Source organism: Pipistrellus hanaki (genome assembly GCF_964339955.1).
Source record: "Pipistrellus hanaki genome assembly, chromosome: 5".
Classification (NCBI taxonomy): Eukaryota; Metazoa; Chordata; class Mammalia; order Chiroptera; family Vespertilionidae; genus Pipistrellus; species Pipistrellus hanaki.
Genome location: NC_140507.1, coordinates 102,526,442 through 102,545,184, shown reverse-complemented (window position 1 = coordinate 102,545,184; position 18,743 = coordinate 102,526,442). Strand labels below are relative to the sequence as shown.

The 18,743-nt window shown below is 56.9% G+C and overlaps 1 protein-coding gene across 3 annotated transcripts in view; it reads left to right on the top strand.

Moving 5' to 3' along the window:
* Positions 1-4,503: 4,503 nt before the first annotated feature.
* PRDM5 (PR/SET domain 5) overlaps positions 4,504-18,743 on the top strand; it is a 131,082-nt gene continuing 116,842 nt past the window's right edge. For 2 of the 3 annotated variants that reach the window (XR_014794979.1, XM_084883432.1), the window contains exons 1-2: positions 4,504-4,739; positions 16,246-16,329. Coding sequence is in view for 2 of the 3 variants with exons in the window: in XM_084883432.1 (XP_084739558.1) it covers positions 4,647-4,739; positions 16,246-16,329 (177 nt within the window). In the remaining variant the exon portion in view is untranslated. Of the gene's footprint in view, positions 4,740-6,453; positions 6,599-16,245; positions 16,330-18,743 lie in introns of all 3 variants that reach the window. The other variant, XM_084883433.1, reaches the window with a different exon arrangement.

The following is an 18,743-nucleotide window of genomic DNA, read 5'->3' as shown; positions in this document are numbered from 1 at the left end:
AGGAGGTGGAGGGGGCAGCCTGAAGGATCACATGACTCAGTCCTCTTAGACACTGCCAATTGGACCAGACTGGAGCCTGTTTCCATGACCTTGGCCAATCATATTGTCTTCTCTGTTTTAGGGAGGAGTTGTAGGAAAGTTTGTTGATGAAAGAAATGGGGGTGGGCGGGGGGGGGGGGGAAGAGAAGGAACTGGAGAATTCCGTCTGCCTGGAGCCTCCGCTAAGCCTGGAAGGGAGCTACTGAAGCATAGTAACCTCCGTCGTGGGTAAAAACTGCTGTTTTAAAATTAGCCCTGCTATTCTGGCTTCTTTACACATTTGCTTGCTTAAATAATAGGGAGAGATAAAACCATTCCCATTCCAGAAAGGCCATAAACTATGCCCCAGACAGAGCTGTCAGTGCTGGAGCCAGGCCAGGCACTGAGAGACGGTCTCACGGCCTGTTCAGCACACAGGCCTTTCTCAGAAGTCCCGGAAGTCTCATTCCAAAGTTGGAAAACAAAGAGCCGAAAAGCATGTCAGTAGGAAAGACTTCCACTGTATTGGGCCCCAGAATTTGAGAAGCGTGATTTCCTGTGGGCCTGCTATCACTAACCACATGAAAAGGACTCCACATAAAGTCGGCTTATTGATTACGGCGTCTTCTGATTTACAATGTAACACTATCTGTCAGCTGGATCTAGAATCAGGGACACTGGAATCAGCCAGTCCTCAGTCCGAGGTACCCCCACAGTGTCATGGATGCATGAAACTGCCCAAGACCAATCGCTGCTCTGAGGTTGTTTCCTCGTGTATGAAATGGGGCTGGGAAAATCTCCTTCGTGGGGCTGTTATGGGAAGGTCATCATGGATGTACAACCAGTTTCTGAACTATTTGAGGCTCAGAACATGGAAACCATCATCTTTGGTGTCCTCCCTCACTTCCCTCCGGCTACCTGCACCCTCACCCTGACCTCCACACTCTGTCCAGGATCAGCATTGGCATCTGGGGTGGGATGACCCCTGATTTATGCTTTTTATGTATTTTTATAACATCACCCACTCTGATCCCAGCAACGTCTGTGTTTCCTGTAGGGAAAGGAAGCCACACTTCTTGTCTGGTTCTGGGTCTGAGCCCCTGGGCTCGTCTCCTGAACCAGGAGGCCATGAGGCATGTGCGGCCAGAGTGGGTGTGGCACCTTCGCTTGCTGCTCAGGCTGCTGTGGGACCCCCAAGGCGGGAGGCGGTTTCAGAGCCAGCAACCCACATGGGGTTCTACTTTCAAGGATCTTTCTTCTTCCTGTGAGTCACACCCAATCAATCTTTATTCTTTTCTGCTCCGGGAAGTTGTTTTCATATTCTTTCACGACAAAACCCTTCTGACTCTCAGGACTCTAAGGACAGCAAGTTTCTTTCTCCCCGGCTTTTATTCTACCAGGGCGTTGGAAAGCCATTAGTAACCGAGACACAATCAGAACAATGGGACAGTCTGTGCGGTGAAATAGTTAAAATATAGAATTTTAACTCAAGTCCTCCCTGCAAAGACAAGGCTGCACCAGCAAAGCTTGAATTCATCACCAGAGTTTGCGTTAGGTGGATCCATAAAAACATTTCTGCCACAAGCAAACTCAAAAGTAAGGAGACATGTGTTTGGGGTCATTTCTTGCGTGTCTGGGTAGTGCCATAGTTTCCAGAATAAATAAATCGGGAGCACGGCAGAAATTTAATATCAATATTTTGATTTCCTTCTTTTTTTTTTTTTTTTTTTAAGTCTGGATTTAAACGTTTGGTATAAAGCAGACTTTTAATTTCCCATTTTTCAAAGACAATATTGAAAGGTCACTTTTGAGCTTTTAAAGTTCTAAGAGATGACTCATTGCACCACCACTGTCTCCCAGGCTTCAAAATCCAATATCCGGCCACGATGGTGCCTCTTGGCTTGGCAAACATGTACCCTCGCTGTGTGCTGGGATAGAGATTATTTTTATTGCTGGTTTCCACGTTTGAGGTAGGAGATCTTCAGAATAAAGAAAAAGAGCACGGCATGCTTTAATGAAATACACTGTTTGCTTCGTAACAAAATGCCTGATGCAGATTCACAAAAGATCTGGAAGGTTCTAAGCTTCGGTACGCTCAGATTTACCTTAACCAAGGTTTTTTTTTGTTTGTTTGTTTTGTCTTGTTTTTAAATATTTTTACCATTTCCTTATTAGTAAGCATGACTGCGAGCTGGTAACTTTGTTCCAGAGCCACCAGTGACTGGGGCTGTCAGGCTAGACCTCGCTCTCTCTCACGATCGAAAGCTGTGCCCATGTCTGTACCCACGTCTGTGCCCACGGAATGGCTGAGCACTGGGCGGAGAAGCCCGTATGGTGTCAGGGCCGGAGCGGAAAGACGCTCCGGACAGAGGATGCTTCCCGGGGAAATGCCAGGGGCCGCCCTCCGTCTGGTTCCGGCTGGCCCCGCGGACCTGGCCTGGCCTGGGCTCAGCGCTGGGTAAAAGGTCTGGATGACCTGCTTAGTCCAGAATCTTTGAGGCATGACAGTGAATTCTACCTTTACCAACAACTAGTCTGAAAATCTCAGCTTAGTCTCAGAATTCACTTTTAATTAATACATATTTAGTGAAACTTGATAACCACCAATCAGCACCTGCCAAATATCCTAAGCCCTGATTCCTAAGTCCCTAGGTCCCTAATCATAGGCCTTACATGAAACCACCAATCAGCGTGTGCTGAGTGCCCTGAGACCCGTCCCCTATCCTCCCCTTAAAAAGGACATGAACCCCAGCCCTTGCTCTCTTCTCTCTCTGGAAGCAGCCGGGAGTGGTACTCTTCTCTTCAATAAAGCCTGTGTCCTGACCCCATTCTACGGCCCCTCTGTTTCATCTTTTAAAACTTACTATGTCCTTCGAGGCCATCTAATTTCAAATTTGCCCCAACGAGCACTGTGCTTACACCCGCCCTCATTTCCTCCGACAGGAAGGTAATGTTTCCAACCGTGGGCCAGACATCCAAACCCAGGAGGAGGATGAAGGCCTTGCTCCTCGCACCCTGAAGCCTCCTGAACCCCCTCCCGCACCCCAAGGTCCTTAGTTCTATTCTCTAAAATCTCCAAATATTGCTGTTACTGATTTTCTTCATCATGCTTCAAAAAACCTACTTTTCCTAAACTTTAATAGAATTCTTCTACTCAGGAAATCAGGAACTATTTGTGTCCTGAGGAAAGGGATAATGTCCGGGCTGTGTGCTGTGAGCACAGGAGGAGAGGCCCACAACTGAGTCCGTGAAGCCAAGGCCTGCACCCAGGCTGAGCCCACAGTGCCCGGACTCCTAGAAACTGGATTTTCACCGGAGAATCCCGACTCTGACCCTGACCGGCGTTAATGAGATCCTCGGCCTGCCAGACCCTGCCGGTCCCCAGAGGAGAGCGACCTTGCAGGGCCAGCCTGCCATGGTGCCTGGCAGTCCTGGTCCCCGCTCCCTTCTGCCCAGTAAAGCCTTTGGTTTTGCAAAGATCCCCCGAGGTCCCTCTGCCAAATGGGATGCCGCCGGATCCACAGGTTGTTCGATAAAGTCAGTGAGATCTTGAAGATGTACTCAGTTGGATTTTGTGTTATAAGAGTATGGCCATTAATTCTGCCTAAGTTATTGTTTTATTGGTTTGTCAGGAATATCACTGTTTATGGGAGCATCACTGGTTTCCAAGAACAGACCCCGGATGGAAAATCACCAAGCACATCAGGAGAAAGGCATGGAAAGGCCCTGGCTGACTTTTCCGAAAACACCGAGGCCAGCCCTGAGGCCGAGGGCGCCGCTGTGGCTGCGGTGGCAGTGTCTGGGCCTCCCTGCTGCCCCCCCCCCGCCCCCCCTGCTGCCAGGGGGTCCGGAAGGAAAGCCACCAGGTCAGGTGATGTGGAAGCCAGAGACCAGGAGCAGGGCATCCTGGGAAGTGCGAGAACTAGCCAGGCATCAGCACCACTTAGAAAAGCAGTTTCTGCTCCATTTAACTGTTACTTCAGCAGTTCGTGGTCCGGTTTGGATGGACTTGGAATGGGCTGGAGGCAGGGGGTGTGCACTCTCTTCCTCTCACATTGAACAGCCTGCTCCCTGGACCCAGGGCTTCACCCCCAGACAAGCCCAGCAGACAGAGCTGCGTCCTGGGCTGCGAGAGGCCTGTGCTTCCCGTCCGGAGCCTGGAGCTGGGGGAGCTGGCCTGGGGTGCAGGGCGGAGCCTGGAGCTGGGGGAGCCGGCCTGGGGGTTCGGGCCGTGGCCCTGTCCCTGTCTGTCCATGGCAAGGGCTGAGACAGTGACAGGCCCCCCTCCTCTGCTCCAGCAGTGAAATCCCCTGGGCACTTGGTGAGGGCAGAGCCCGGGCTGGGCAGGGAGGCGGCCGGCGGGGTGGTCAGCCCGCGGTGGGCAGCGCTTGGGTCCGAGCCTGCGCCTCGGGGCCAATCAGCGCGCGGCGCCCCGCCCGCCCCTGGCAGCGGAGGGGGCCGGGCCGGCGGCGGAGGGGGCCGGGCCGGCGGGAGGAGGGGCGCCGGGGGATCTGGGACCCAGCCGGGATCGGAGGGCGGGAGGCGGGGATCGGGAAGCTCCGTTTCCTCGGCCCGCCGCCCCCGCTGTCCCCGCCGCCGGCCCCGCCGCCGGGCCCGCGGGGAGCAGGATGCTGGGCATGTACGTGCCAGACCGCTTCTCGCTCCGGGCGTCCCACGTGCAGGACGGGATGGGGCTCTTCACGGCCCGCAGGGTCGCCAAGGTGGGTGCCCGCCTCCTGCCCTCCGGGGCCTCCGGGAGGAGGGGCTCCGGCTCCGGGCGGCCTGGCCCGCCGGCCTGGGCAGCGCCACGTCAGCCGCCCCCCTGCCCGGTGGGGGCACCGCTCGGCGGGGACGTCCGGCTTTCCCGCAGGAAGTGCCTGCGCCGCCCCCGCCGCCCCGCGGGGGGTGGGGGGAGTCCCCGTGCGGCCCGCCCCGCCTCCCTCCTCCCCCATCCCTCCTCCCTCCTCCCGTCTCCCTCCTCCCTCCTCCCACCTCCCTCCTTCCCCTGGCTCCATCCGCCCCGTGGCCCACATGGCCGGTGCAGCAAGGACTCAGGGCGCCCAGGGGACCAGCCTGGGTGCTGGGTGCTGAGAGCCCGGGGGGCCAGCCTGGGGTGCTGGGTGCTGGATGCTGGGAGCCCAGGGGACCAGCCTGGGGTGCTGGTTGCTGGGTGTTGGGTGCTGAGAGCCCGGGGGACCAGCCTGGGTGCTGGGTGCTGGGTGCTGGGTGCTGAGAGCCCAGGCCCAGGAGGAGAGGGGACTGCAAACTCCAGACCTCTGGGTTTGCCATCTTGTGTCCTAGCGGTTTCTGGGGATCCCTAAGGTCTGGACCCCCGAGGCAGGGGGGTGCCCAGCGCTCACCCCGGGAGGAACTCCCCGCCCACCCCCTGAGAGCAGGTTCATCCCCAGTGAGACCTGCAGGAGCAGCTGAGTCCAGAGCTCTGGTCCTTCCAGATGGTTCCCTGCCAGCTTCCCAGCACCCCAATCCGCCCTGGACCCCCAGTCCCTCCCCCGAACAGATAGGGTTAGAGATGGAGGTGTGGCAGGAGCAGGCTGGTGGGTGAGGGATGCTGTCAGGGGGGTCATAGGACTGTCAGGGGTCAGCACTGGGCAGACGCCAGGAGGCATCTCAGCCACAGATCTCCCCGCCCTCACGAAGAGCAGGTGCAGGAGGGGACCCCCTCAGAAGGCGCCCTGATCCCTGTGCTGCCCCAGGGCAGGCTGGATGGGAGGAGCCCGTGTCCACGCTCAGGTGGGAGTTTGAGGACTGCCCAGAGGCCCCAGGAGAGAGCCTGCCCTGGTGGGAGGGCAGCTGCACAGATGCTCTTGCCAAATGGATGAAGGTGAAACCAGCATTCTTTCAAAGCCGAGGTTGAAATTCTGCCTTAATTCTTCCTCTCAGACATAAAAATTCCCAAATCTGAAAGATCTCAGGCCCAAATGTGAATAATGTATGAATATTATTTTGTTTAATGTTACTAAACATGATATACTAAAAAGTTGCACAAATATTACAAATGTTACATAATTCCTTTTTTTTGGCCTATTATTATTTAGGCTTTTAGAAATAGCTGGCCCTGGCTGCTTTGGCTCAGTGCATAGAGCATCGGCCTGTGGACTGAAGGGTCCCGGGTCCCGGGCGTGTACCTCCCTTGCAAGCTCCATTCCCAGGGTGTGTGAGAGGCAACCCAACTCACCACTTTCTTTCCCTCTGTCTTTCTCTCTGAGCCGCCCTCTCCCTCCCACTCCCTGAAAAATCAATGGAAAATATCCTGGGAGAGGGTAACAACCACAAAAGAAATATTGTAGTTGGTAAAAAAGAAAAATAAAGAAAGAAGTAGCTGGTCAACGTATTTTATTTTGATATATTTGATAATTCCCACTTATTTCTCCACGTGGCTGGTTATTGGGATGTTTTTATTGTTTGGGGTCACAGCATGAAAAGCTTCCAAAGTCATCAGGACCCCGCCTTTGACTCTTACAATGCTAAGGACACACTTCTGTCTTCCTGATCCCTGTGACTTCAGCATGTAAAACAGACCTCCATCCAGTCACACCTGGAATGCTTACCTGTCATTCAGGTGAGTGTGCAGGTGTTTTCAGTAAATCCAGGTGACATCCTGTGTGTGGCACAGATTCATAACGGTCATGAGACCCTGACCCACGAGGCCGCTGGGCACAGACAGGGCCAGGTGGCAGGGAGGACCGAGGGACGGGCCCCGCTCCTGTGCCTTCCACAGGCTGAGGCGGGGTTGAAGCCGGCATCAGATCTGAGGCGTGCGGTAAGGTCCACGCTGAGTGTCCACGCGTCTTCTCCCTGTTTGCATGCAGGTTCTAGATTCCCCGGTGGTTCCCAATCCAGGCCTGACTCTGGCTGTGAAACCAGGGGTCTGAGAAGAGAGGATGCAGCAGTTAAACTAAGGGCCTTCATTGAAAGTTCTCCTGTTCTCTCACCAGGCTTTGGAGTAACTCACTTGGATGCGTATGTTTCATAGAATACCTCTGTTGTAGGGAATGATCGCAGTCCAGCAGTGTGTTGATTTCACACTCAGAGAATCTAACCCCGTCCTATTCTGAGATTCTGAGGCTTGGGGATCTTGCTGGAGACCTGGGATTCCCTCACCAAGGGGACCCCTGAGACCTGCTCTGCACCCACCTTTCTGTGCAGCGTGTCCTAGAGTGGGGTCCCTGCTGAGAATCCGAAGGCAAGGCTCGCCCTCCGCCCTAGGTGTCTCCTTGGGGAGGATCTGTTTTGCAGGCCTGCCGCCTCTCCTGGGGGTTGAGGAGTGACAGAACCTGCACAGGAGGAGGGCTCCCTTCCCTTTGATGCCTTCATGGGATTGCATGAGGAGGGTCCTCAGGTAGCCATTTCCGTGAGCCATGACTGCTCTTGGAGAAGCGAACAGGGTGAGAGTCTGTGGGAGCCTGGGCTGGAGCTGGGCGGCGGAGCCCGCACACTGAGGCAGTGCTGCTTCTGTGCTCAGACCAAACACCTGCTTCGACACCTAGAACGTGGCTTTCTTTCCCTGAAAGTGACGAGAGTAAGCCCGTTGCATCGTCCGGCATTTCTCACTTCACAGTACCCGGTGGCAGTCCCTCAAGTCCTCGTTTCTGCCTGAATGTGTTTCTGTGCCATGGTTTGCGTTTGCTCAGGCCTTGTACCCCTCCCCCCTCGGGATGGGCACCGGCCGCTGGGGACACGCCGGCCGGCGAACAGACAGAGATGGGCTGTGTGGGCCTGCCTCCGGGGAGGCGCGCAGAGGCAGCGTCAGGTGGATTTGTCATCGGTGTATCACGTGATGCGATCGGTGCCGTGGGGAAAGGCGCGGCGGAGCTGGGTGCGGGTGACTTGGCAGAGAGTGTGGGTGTCCAGGGTGGGCGTCCTATAAACGGGGTCCAGCCTGCGCTCCCCAAGGAGGTGGTGAGACCTGAGCCATTTCCATAAGCCAAGGAGCCAGATCTGTTTCCAGGGGCAGCACCCGCGAGGCAGCAGCCGGAGCGAGGACCTGGGATGGACGGGGTTTGCCTGTTGTGTCCAGACAAGGAGGCCTTGAGGCCGTGACGGGTGAGCCAGGGGCCGCGCCCAGGGCAGGAGGCCGAGGGTCGGTGAGGGGAAGCGTGTGAGCCCGGGAGCCACATCTCAGACCTTCCAGGCCCCGGCACAGAAACTGGCTTTACTGGAGTGACATGGGAGCAGCTGCAGGCTCTGAGCCAGGAGTGACAGGCGCCGACCTTATCAAGGGTCACTCGTCTGCTGCTGGGAATCGTGGGGCCCGGCAGGCGTGTCATCGGGGAGACATAGACGTGGCCGTGCCCGGAGACGGCGGTGACGAACATGCTGCTGGGACACGGGTGAGGGAAGACGGTCTCCCCGATGACACGTAGGTCCCCGTATTCGCAGGTCCCCTGCATGTAGGTCCCCGTATTCGCAGCATCTCGCCTTCCCCACGTCTCCTGCTATGCCGCCCATGTCATACCCGCCCATGTCATACACGTGGGAGGCGTGGCTGAGACAGCGTCCACGTGGGAGGCGTGGCTGAGACAGCGTCCACGTGGGAGGCGTGGCTGAGACAGCCGTGCACGTGGGAGGCGTGGCTGAGACATAGACGTGGCCGTGCCCGGAGACGGCGGTGACGAACATGCTGCTGGGACACGGGTGAGGGAAGAGGACGGTCACGGGCAGTAAGGACATTAGCTGGAGAAATGCGAAGGGGCGGAGTTCCCAGAGCCTTCATCGGGCTCCTGGAGGGAGACCCTCGCACCGGTTCTGGGCCAGAACCCAGGTGTCCCCTCCCCCAGCCGCCCGTCCGTCCGTGACGGGAGCGGCTGTCGCTCAGGAGAAGCAGGTGGTCTGGGTTGGGTCAGGGAAACGGAGCTGCATGCAGGTCCCCGTATTCGCAGCATCTCGCCTTCCCCACGTCTCCTGCTATGCCGCCCATGTCATACCCGTTTCATACATGTTACACTCGTTTCATACGTGATGCATTTCTTTTAAAAAAATATATTTTATTAATTTTTTACAGAGAGGAAAAGAGAGGGATAGAGAGCTAGAAACATCAATGAGAGAGAAATATCCATCAGCTGCCTCCTGCACACCCCCTACCTGGGATGTGCCTGCAACCAAGGTACATGCCCTTGACTGGAATCGAACCTTTCCGTCCTCAGGCCGATGCTCTATCCATGAGCCAAACTGGTTTCGGCCAGACATGTTTCTTATCTGCCGAGCCACTTCAGAGCAGATCACACACGTGGGGACCACTTGCTCCTCAGTATTCCAGCACCAGCGCCTTCTCCTGAATGGCCCTGAGGCTGTTTTCACGCCACAGAAGGAACAGCCGTTTCCTGGTGCCTCTCACGCCAGCCCCCATGCAGAGGACTCAGGTCACGTCCAGAATGTGCACACCGGGACCCCTCACGGACCTCCCGCCCACGTGGCTGTGCCTGTCGCTCTCCTCACAGCCTCCTGTCCCCTCTGCGCTGGGTCGCAGGGCCTTAGCCCAGAGGCCAGCTAGTTCCTCAGGCTCAGGATCTGGTTGCTTGCCCCGGGGGCTTCCCTTACATGCTCGCCATTTTCCGCATTTCTCCTCCCTGGGAGGCCAGAGGGACGCCTGGGACGCCTCACCTTTCTGAACAAAGCAAATCACTGACGTGGTGTATCTAATGCCTCTCCCAGCCGGAGGTCGCTTTGTTCTTTTTTGTTAATCCCCCCCCAATGGTATTTCCCCAGGGGTTTTTGGAGAAAGTGGAAGAGAGGGAAAGGCAGAGAGAGAGAACTGGTTGCCTCCTCCATGAGCCCTGATCAGGGCCAGAGCTAGGGAGAAGCCCGCCACCCAGGTCCGTGTCCTTGACCCGACTAGAACCCGAGACCCTTCAGTCCGCAGGCAGAGGCTCTATCCACTGAGCCAAACGGACCAGAGCCAGAGGCGGCTTCCTTCGTTGCAATCAATGGTGCAGTGTCAGCAGTGGGACAGGACGCAGGAAGCGAACGCCTCCCTCTCGCGTGTTTCATCTACGTGTGTTATTCACGTGCTTATTCTAGGCAGCGTGACCCCCGGGTGCGGGGTGAAAGACAGGTATGGGATGGGGGCTGCGTGTGCTCGATAGCCCTTCGCCCCTGGAGGGCCTGAAGAGTCAGCCAGCGCCCAGCACGGGCGTGGCGGGCGGCGGGCGTGGCAGACGGTGGGCGAGGCAGACAATGGGCGCGGCAGACGGTGGGCGTGGCAGACGGTGGGCGTGTCAGGCAGTGGGCATGGAGGGCAAGGAGGGCTGGCATCCACTCCGCTGCAGCAGGGATGTGTCCTCTCGTCCTCTCACACGGCTGGCACCTCAGCACTGCGTCCCATGACTTTCCTGTTCTAGAGGCAGCGGTCTGTGAGCGGACACTGCGGATGGGTGTCTGGTCCACGGTCCACCTTTGCCCGGCGGTTGTAGCATCCATTGAGGATTCTCCCTCAGTTGTGTGATTAGGAATTTCAAAACGGAGATTTCACCCCGCAGCCCCCCGTCCTGTAAGCTGGCGTCCTCCATGGCGCAGAGCTCCCTTTGTCCTTGCTGCCGGCCAGTCCCCTGCCCGGGGGTCGTCACGGAGAAACTAGGACAAACGCCTCATTCTTTCTTTTCTTTTTTTAAAAAAATTTAATTTTTTTTCTTATTGATTTTGGTGTCACATAATTGTCCTCATCCCCCCATTCCCATCCCAAACCCCTCCCCACACATTCCCCCACCCCGCTGTTGTCCATGGCCACTGGCTAGGCCCATAGGCATGCACACACGTCCTTTGGTTGTTCTCTTCCCCTTACCCCCACCCCTTCTACCTTCCCTCTGAGGTTTGAGAGTCTGATCGCTGCTTCTCTTTCTCTGGGTCTGTTTTTGTTCTTTCATCACGTTCGTAAGTTGCTATGCTCGAATGATGCCAGAGGAGGTCTTTTAAAAACAGTTTTCTTCTTTCTCTGAGGATCATTGTGGGCGTAAGAGGCTGTGCTGATGTGATTCAGTCCATGGCCCTCTTGGTCCCGGATTCCCACGCTGCCGTCCGTCTGGCCTGGGGAGCTCATGCTCGTGGGGTCTAAGAGCTGGAAGAGGTCTGAGGTCCCCGCGTGTGACAGCTGAGGAGGCGGGAGCTCAGAGTGTGTGATGCCGTGATGTATCCCAGCTGGTTAACACCCACGGGTTGGGGTCCGGGCCTCCTGGAGCCTCGGCTGGTGGCCCCCAGACTCAGAGGGTGAATCTGCAGGAAGGCCTGCTTTCAACTTCTTCCTAATTATACGAAGCTAATTAACAGGCGGTGGCCCACATGTTTGCAATCACACGTTTCTGGTTTGTCAGAGTTATTGTCCAGCCCGGTGGGTGGCGGATTGAATGGGCTCACGATTTGCTTTGTTCAGCGACCACAGAGCAGCCCCATGGAGCGGGGCCCGGGCGGGGCCGAGGCCACTCTGACTGGACAGTCTGGTGTCTGCAGGTGGGATTGTCCTGCAGGCACGTTGTGCTGCACCTGCACACACTTCCGAGAAGCTGACATCCATTTCCAAGGCGGAGAAGTAGGGACGCCCCACGGGGGCGCGGCCGCTCTGGACCAGAGTGGAAGCACCGTGCCGGCGGGGTGCCCTGGCCGCTGCCCACCTGGCCCTGCTGTTTGCTGCTGGATGTCTGAGGTCGCATCCTGCCCAGCTTGTAAGCCTGTGAGGTCCTGGCCCTTGAGATAGAAGCAGAGAATTCTCGGCGGGCTCTCTCCGTGACATTGCGGGCCGGAGGCCGTGTCAGTGATGCAGGCCACGGGAAGGGGTAGGGCTGGAGTCCTCCTGTGGCTCCTGGGACATCTTCCCCGCTTGGTCACGGACGGTGGACCAACTACCAGTCAGTTTGAAATTTTCAAAAAACTAGATTGAGACATTGGTTTCCTGTCTGTAATTAACTATGGACCTTACGTTAGGTATTTAATGTGCTAAGGCATATATATATATGTGTGTGTATATGTGTGTATATATATATATATGTGTGTGTGTATGTGTGTATATATATATATACACACATACACACACACATACCCCTTGGTAGAACAGACTAATTTGGGTGAGGGAGTGTCCGATAAAGCCGAAAATCCATTCTATAATAAAGTATGTTTTCTGAATATGTATGTAAAAAAATGGACAGATTCGTCATTTACCCGTTTTTATGTATGTAGACATGTTTGTGTAATTAAAGTCAAGTGTATATGAAAAGTTTAATTTCATAAAAGTTTGACAATTCCATTTGTTTCAAGAAGAAGAATGTAGTATAACATATGTATCGTACGTGGCCCAAATCGCCCTCTCACGGGTGTGCCGCCCGCGTTGGGTGAAGCCACGAGATGGGGGGGGCTCCTCTGAGGCAGCGTTTCCATGGGGATCAGCCATGATGAGCACAGTGTGTGTGCTGACAGTGACGACACAGCGCTGGCTGTGCTGCGGGGCCGCCGTGAGCAGGGTTGGGCTGGTGAGGGGGAGCATGGGTGTGGTGGGATAAACCTCCTGCAGCCAGCCATCCGCTGTCCTTTTACTTACTTATTTTTTAAAATATATTTTATCCATTTTTCACAGAGAGGAAGGGAGAGGGATAGACAGCTAGAAACATTGATGAGAGAGAATCATCCATCAGCTGCCTCCTGCACACCCCCTTCTGGGGATGTGCCCGCAACCAAGGTACATGCCCCTGACTGGAATTGAACCCTGGACCCTTCAGTCTGCAGGCCGGCACTCTGTTCACTGAGCACACCGGCGTCGGCCCATCCGGTGTCCTTCTATCTGTGGTGTTTCTCCCCGGAGCCACGGCGGGTTACTGGCTGGCTCCTCACAGGTTGAAACCTCGCAGCCACAGCAGCGCCCATGCTCTGACCCGATTATCCTCCCGCTCTCACTGTGTGCTCCGAAGGCATCACCTTACACCAGAGCTCAGGTTCCCACACGTTCGCTTCCTCCGAGTATGTTTTTATGTCGGCGTCTTTTCACACTGTGGTGGCGGCCGACTGGTGAGTTGTGACATTAAGTTATTGGGTCAAAACTAGTATTTTAACACAAGTGATTAAAATAGAGGAGACAGCTGAAACTGGTTTGGCTCAGTGGATAGAGCGTCAGCCTGGGGACTGAAGGGTCCCAGATTCGATTCCGGTCAAGGGCATGTATCTTGGTTGCGGGCACATCCCTAGAAGGGGGTGTGCAAGAGGCAGCTGATCTATATTTCTCTCATCGATGTTTCTAACTCTCTGTCCCTCTCCCTTTTTCTCTGTAAAAACTCAATAAAATATATTTTAAAAATTAATAAAATAAAGTAGAGGAGACAGTATGAGCGTGCTCTGTGCCCAGCCAGGGCAGTGTTGCATCACGAAATTCCCATGTAAGCTTTACGTGTGTGTGTTTCCGTGTGTATGTGCGCGTTTGCTTGGCCGACATGCACAGTGTGTTTCTTACGGGGGCGTGAGGAAAGCAGTGGAGAGCTGCATCTCTGTGCTCAGGTGTGACTGCTCTGAACGGCGAGGCCCTCACGTCCACGTTCTGCTTCCTGTTTGCAGTATTCAGAGCTGTCAGTGCTTTTAGGAGGTGTCAGGACAGAGTGGAGCCCTGCCCGGCTCTGGTGCTCTGTCTGTGAGCCCATGTGTTCTTCAAAGTCCTCCCGTTCTAACATGCCAAGCCCGGGCAGGTTCCTCCTCCAACCGGTTCCTACAGCAAACTCCATCCGGCAGGCAGCCGGGCACCAGCGGGTGAGTGCCCAGCTTTCTCACATGTAGCATCAGCCTCTGTACCATGGCCTGTATCAGAGCAGCCACACGCTGCCCGTTAGACAACCCACCTCACACGGCAGCGGCACCTGAGCTCTCCGGTCAGCAGCGTCTCCCGTCTCCCTGCCCGGCACACGCTGGCAGGGTAACCTGGCAGCTGCCCCTGAGCTTCCTGTGAGCTCGGAGCCGCCATCGGGCAGTCCCGCACTCAGCTCCATCTCAGCTCTCCTGTCCCCTGTGCACACGGGCGCTACGTTCTCTGTGCTCCCTCTGAGCTTTCACAGACTTCTTCACACTCACTGGTCAGGACCCTGAACTTTATCTCAGAGTTCACAAAGGCTGGCTGCCCACAGCACCATCAAGCGTTTGGGCTGCGAGGGCACAGGGCACTGTGCGTCCTGGCGCCCGTCCCGGGGTCCTGGCCTGACTGGGATTCCCAGCTCACAGGCTGGTAAGGGTCCCGGCTCCCGGCGGCCTGGACCGACTGGGCACTCCAGCCAGCGTCCCCACAGCATGCGTGTGGGCTTCCTTCCTCCTCAGTCTTTCTGGGGACTGATGGATCCCTTGATCTTCCTCCACATCCGCACTCACTGTCCTGGGGGAGTGTGTACACCTGTGGCCGCCCGCCCTGTGGTTACAGGCTGAGCACCTGACCGAGGGGCGGGCACGGCTGCACCTCGTGGGTCAATGCCAAATCCTCACGCTCACTACCAGCACGCTCCGTGTGCCAGGCTGCCGCCCTGAGTGCTGCATCCTCAGGGTCGCCGTTCAGTGCCGGTCACTGCTGCGTGGCGGTGGGAGCAGGCCGGGCGGGGGTAAGGAACGCCTCCCGGGCCTGCGGTTACTGCCGCGTCTGAGAGGCCGGGGAAGGCCCAGCGCCCGAGCCCCCCGGGACAGGCCCTGCCCCGACTCGGCCACAGGGCTGACGTCGGAAGCCAGTGATGGAAGCCCGGAGTCCGGTTTCCGTCCCCCCTGGGGCGTTCTCCGAGGACGGGCTGGCAGGGGGTGCATGCTGTTCTGTAAACGCTAACTCTCCCCCACTCCCCCGCCCTTGCATTTCTTGGACACCTCTGGCTAACCACCACTCCGGCGGGTGCACCCGCGGGAACGATTCCCTTTTACCGAAGCGTCTGTGGCCGTGCCTGCCCGAGGGGGGGTCCGTGATCTGAGGAGCAGTGACTCTGTCCTTGGTGCTCAGGCCCGTGGCTTCGTCTGGGACACGCGGGGCTGGTCAGCTGTCGGGGCCCCTTTTGGCCTTAACAGTTCTCTCTCCCCGGGGCCGGCCTTTCTGCTGCTCACGAAGTGATTGGTCGTCCCAGAAGCATGGCTTTGGTGATTATTCCCCTCCCTCCCTGGCTGCTCCTCAGTTTCCCGGGAGAGTGGGGGCTGAGTCCTCCTCTGGCTCCGAGGGAAGGGAAGGTGGTGCCCATGCCCAGGCGCTGGTGGGCGGAGGGTGCAGAGCTGTTTCTGCCCACACACACCTGGCCGCAGATTCCCGCCCTGTCCCCAGTCCCTGCTTCTTTCCTTGCGAGAAAAGGGCCACTGCCTATCGGCCTGCCTCACCCGTCCCCCATGGCCTCTGCAGCCATCCTGGTGCCCGCCTCTCACCTGGCTCTGGTCCCCTTCCAGAGCCTGTGATTAAGGGGCCCAGGACCCTGATGCTGAGACCCTCCCCCAGGGGGTTGCAGGCGGGACCCTCCCCCAGGGGGGCACTGGGGACCCTCCCCCAGGGGGGCACTGGGGACCCTCTCCCAGAGGGGCACTAGGGACCCTCACCCAGGGGGCTGCAAGAGGGACCCTCACCCAGGGGGGCACTGGGGACCCTCCCCCACGGGGTTGCACACCAGACCCTACCCCAGGGGGGCACTGGGGACCCTCACCCAGGCGGCTGCGGGCGTGACCCTCACCCAGTGGGCTGTGGGCAGAACCCTCACCCAGGGGGGCACTGGGAACCCTCCCCCAGGGGGGGCTGCGGGCGGGACCCTCACCCAGGGGGGCGGCAGGGGGGCACCAGGGCCCTGGTTTTGCTGTGCCCTGGGCTGTTTGAACCTTGGCAGGAGAATTTAAACTTTATTTGTGAGTCTTCCTCCGAGCGTGGGAAGCCTCTGCTTCCTTCGTCCTCGCTGGGCCTGCTGTGTGATTTTTATGGGAACCAGGTGACTGCGACCTGGTGGGCTTGTCTCTCACGCGGGCGGGCGAACCCAGGGCTCCTGGCCCCGGGACCCCTTGCCAGAGGCACTCCGGCTCCCGGGAGGCTGACTGTTCCGCAGTTTAACACTGTGAGCTCTGCTCTGTGTCTTGGATTCAGGGTCCGAGGCTAGAAACAGAGTAAGTTGGGTTGTTAACGTTTCGTGTTGGGTAAATCAGCTAATATTTTAAATGTGCCTCAATGCGGGGGTGCAGAGGAAAACATCTCTCCCCGAAGAGGAATGGCAGCTTACTGCCTGCGAATAACGCCTGTCCTTCACCCTGCAGGGCGAGAAGTTCGGGCCGTTCGCCGGCGAGAAGCGGAGGCCGGAGGAGCTGGACGAGCACATGGACTACCGGCTCATGTGGGAGGTGAGTTACCGGCTGAGTTACCGGCTCCTGTGGGAGGTGGGTTACCGGCTCCTGTGGGAGGTGGGTTACCGGCTCCTGTGGGAGGTGAGTTACCAGCTGAGTTACCGGCTCCTGTGGGAGGTGGGTTACCGGCTCCTGTGGGAGGTGGGTTACCGGCTGACGTGGGAGGTGAGTTACCGGCTGACGTGGGAGGTGAGTTACCGGCTCCTGTGGGAGGTGGGTTACCGGCTCCTGTGGGAGGTGGGTTACCGGCTCCTGTGGGAGGTGGGTTACCGGCTCCTGTGGGAGGTGGGTTACCGGCTGACGTGGGAGGTGAGTTACCGGCTGAGTTACCGGCTTCTGTGGGAGGTGGGTTACCGGCTCCTGTGGGAGGTGGGTTACCGGCTCCTGTGGGAGGTGGGTTACCGGCTCCTGTGGGAGGTGGGTTACCGGCTCCTGTGGGAGGTGGGTTACCGGCTCCTGTGGGAGGTGGGTTACCGGCTCCTGTGGAAGGTGAGTTACCAGCTCGTGTGGGAGGTGAGTTATCGGCTCCTGTGGGAGGTGAGTTACCGGCTCCTGTGGGAGGTGAGTCACCGGCTCCTGTGGGAGGTGAGTTACTGGCTGATGTGGGAGGTGAGTTATCGGCTGATGTGGGAGGTGAGTTATCGGCTGACGTGGGAGGTGGGTTACCGGCTCGTGTGGAAGGTGAGTTATCGGCTGACGTGGGAGGTGAGTTACCGGCTCCTGTGGGAGGTGAGTCACCGGCTCCTGTGGGAGGTGAGTCACCGGCTCCTGTGGGAGGTGAGTTACCGGCTGATGTGGGAGGTGAGTTATCGGCTGACGTGGGAGGTGGGTTACCGGCTCGTGTGGGAGGTGAGTTATCGGCTGATGTGGGATGAGAGTTACCGGCTCACATGAGAGGTGAGTTACCAGCTCCTGTGGGAGGTAGCGCGGGCGTGCTGTGAGCCGTTGAAGTGTGTGTTTCTGCACCCTGAGTCTCTGCACTCCGAGTGCACTGACCAGGCGGGTTAAAGAGTGCTGACTCCAGGTGGCCGACAGTGTCGAGATCTGCCGTTTTAAGGAAGCTGAGTGACTTGAACGTTTAGCATTGGAAGAAGAGTACGGTTGATGTACCTTCCTAGAGGATTCTAGAATAAGGTGACCAGACATCCTGCTTTTGGCGGGACAATCCCGATTTTTAACAATTTGTCCTGCGTCCCGCGACTTTTTGAAAACACCGCGGGACGAGGGACAAATTGTTAAAACACCTTATTCCAGAACTCAGGTTTATGGAGTTCCTCCCCGGAAGGGAATTCCCAGCCTGAGGGTGTTTGGGTGTCAGAACTAGCATGCGCTGGGCCGGGTTTAGATTTTAGATCCGCTTTCTGTCCGTGGAATTACATCCCTTCACCTTCACCTCCCGGCTGCTGACCTAGCGACTGAGAGACCAGCCCTGAGCTCCATGCTGGGATGGAAATCCCGCCTTAGAGCGCACCGTCCTTTAGCCACATGATAGCTGCTTCTGCCTCAGCATGAGGACGTCAGGAAAAGGCATCAGGATGACACGGCGCTCCCACCAGGTCCTGCTCTGTCCCCTCTTCAAAGGTGTTGTCCCGTGAGGGTCCAGCAGGCACGCTGTGGGCATGTGAGAAGCTTGGCGTCTGCTGATTTTTCTAGATTTTTCTAGATTTTTCATCTGCTGAGGGAAGCCGTTTGACACCTGGGGCCATGGAGTTAGCAGGGTGGTCAGTCATTACTGCCTACCAGGCAGCAGAATTTCCAAGCATCCGGGCTTTACCTATGTTTGCCAGCAGAAAAGATTTTGTGTCTTTGGCTAAATAACATATTTTCAAAAATATAGCTACCAAAATACATGATCACAAGCTTTGTAGGTATTTTTGTAACAACTATTAATTACGATTGCATTATAGTAAGTTATTATCTATACTAATAAAAGAGACATATGCAAATTGACCATCACTTTGAGACAACCATCAGCCAATCAGGAGTGAGTATGCAAATCAACCAGACAAAGATGGTGGCAGCCCCACTCCCCCAGCTGCTGCAAGCCTCTGGGCGGCACACATGCAGGTGTGGAGCAGCCGGGCGGGGCTGGATGCCTGATATGAGGGGACGGGGGGCGGGAAGGGGAGGGGGAGCTACAGGAGTGAAGCTCCAGCCGGAACAAAGACTGAAGGCTCCAGCCGTATGACTCTGGCTGGAGGGAAGACGGAAGGCTGCGGCTAGAGCGAAGGCCTGGGTCCGGGTGCCGAGGAAAACTGGTGCTGGCAGCCAGGGAAAGGAAGGCCTATTGCATGAACCTTCATGCATCGGGCCTCTCGTTTCAAAATAAATGGATACATACGGGGACCTCTTATGTAATTGGGCTTTCAAAACAATAAATGGGGATTTTTTGGGGAAATTTCTTCCCAGCC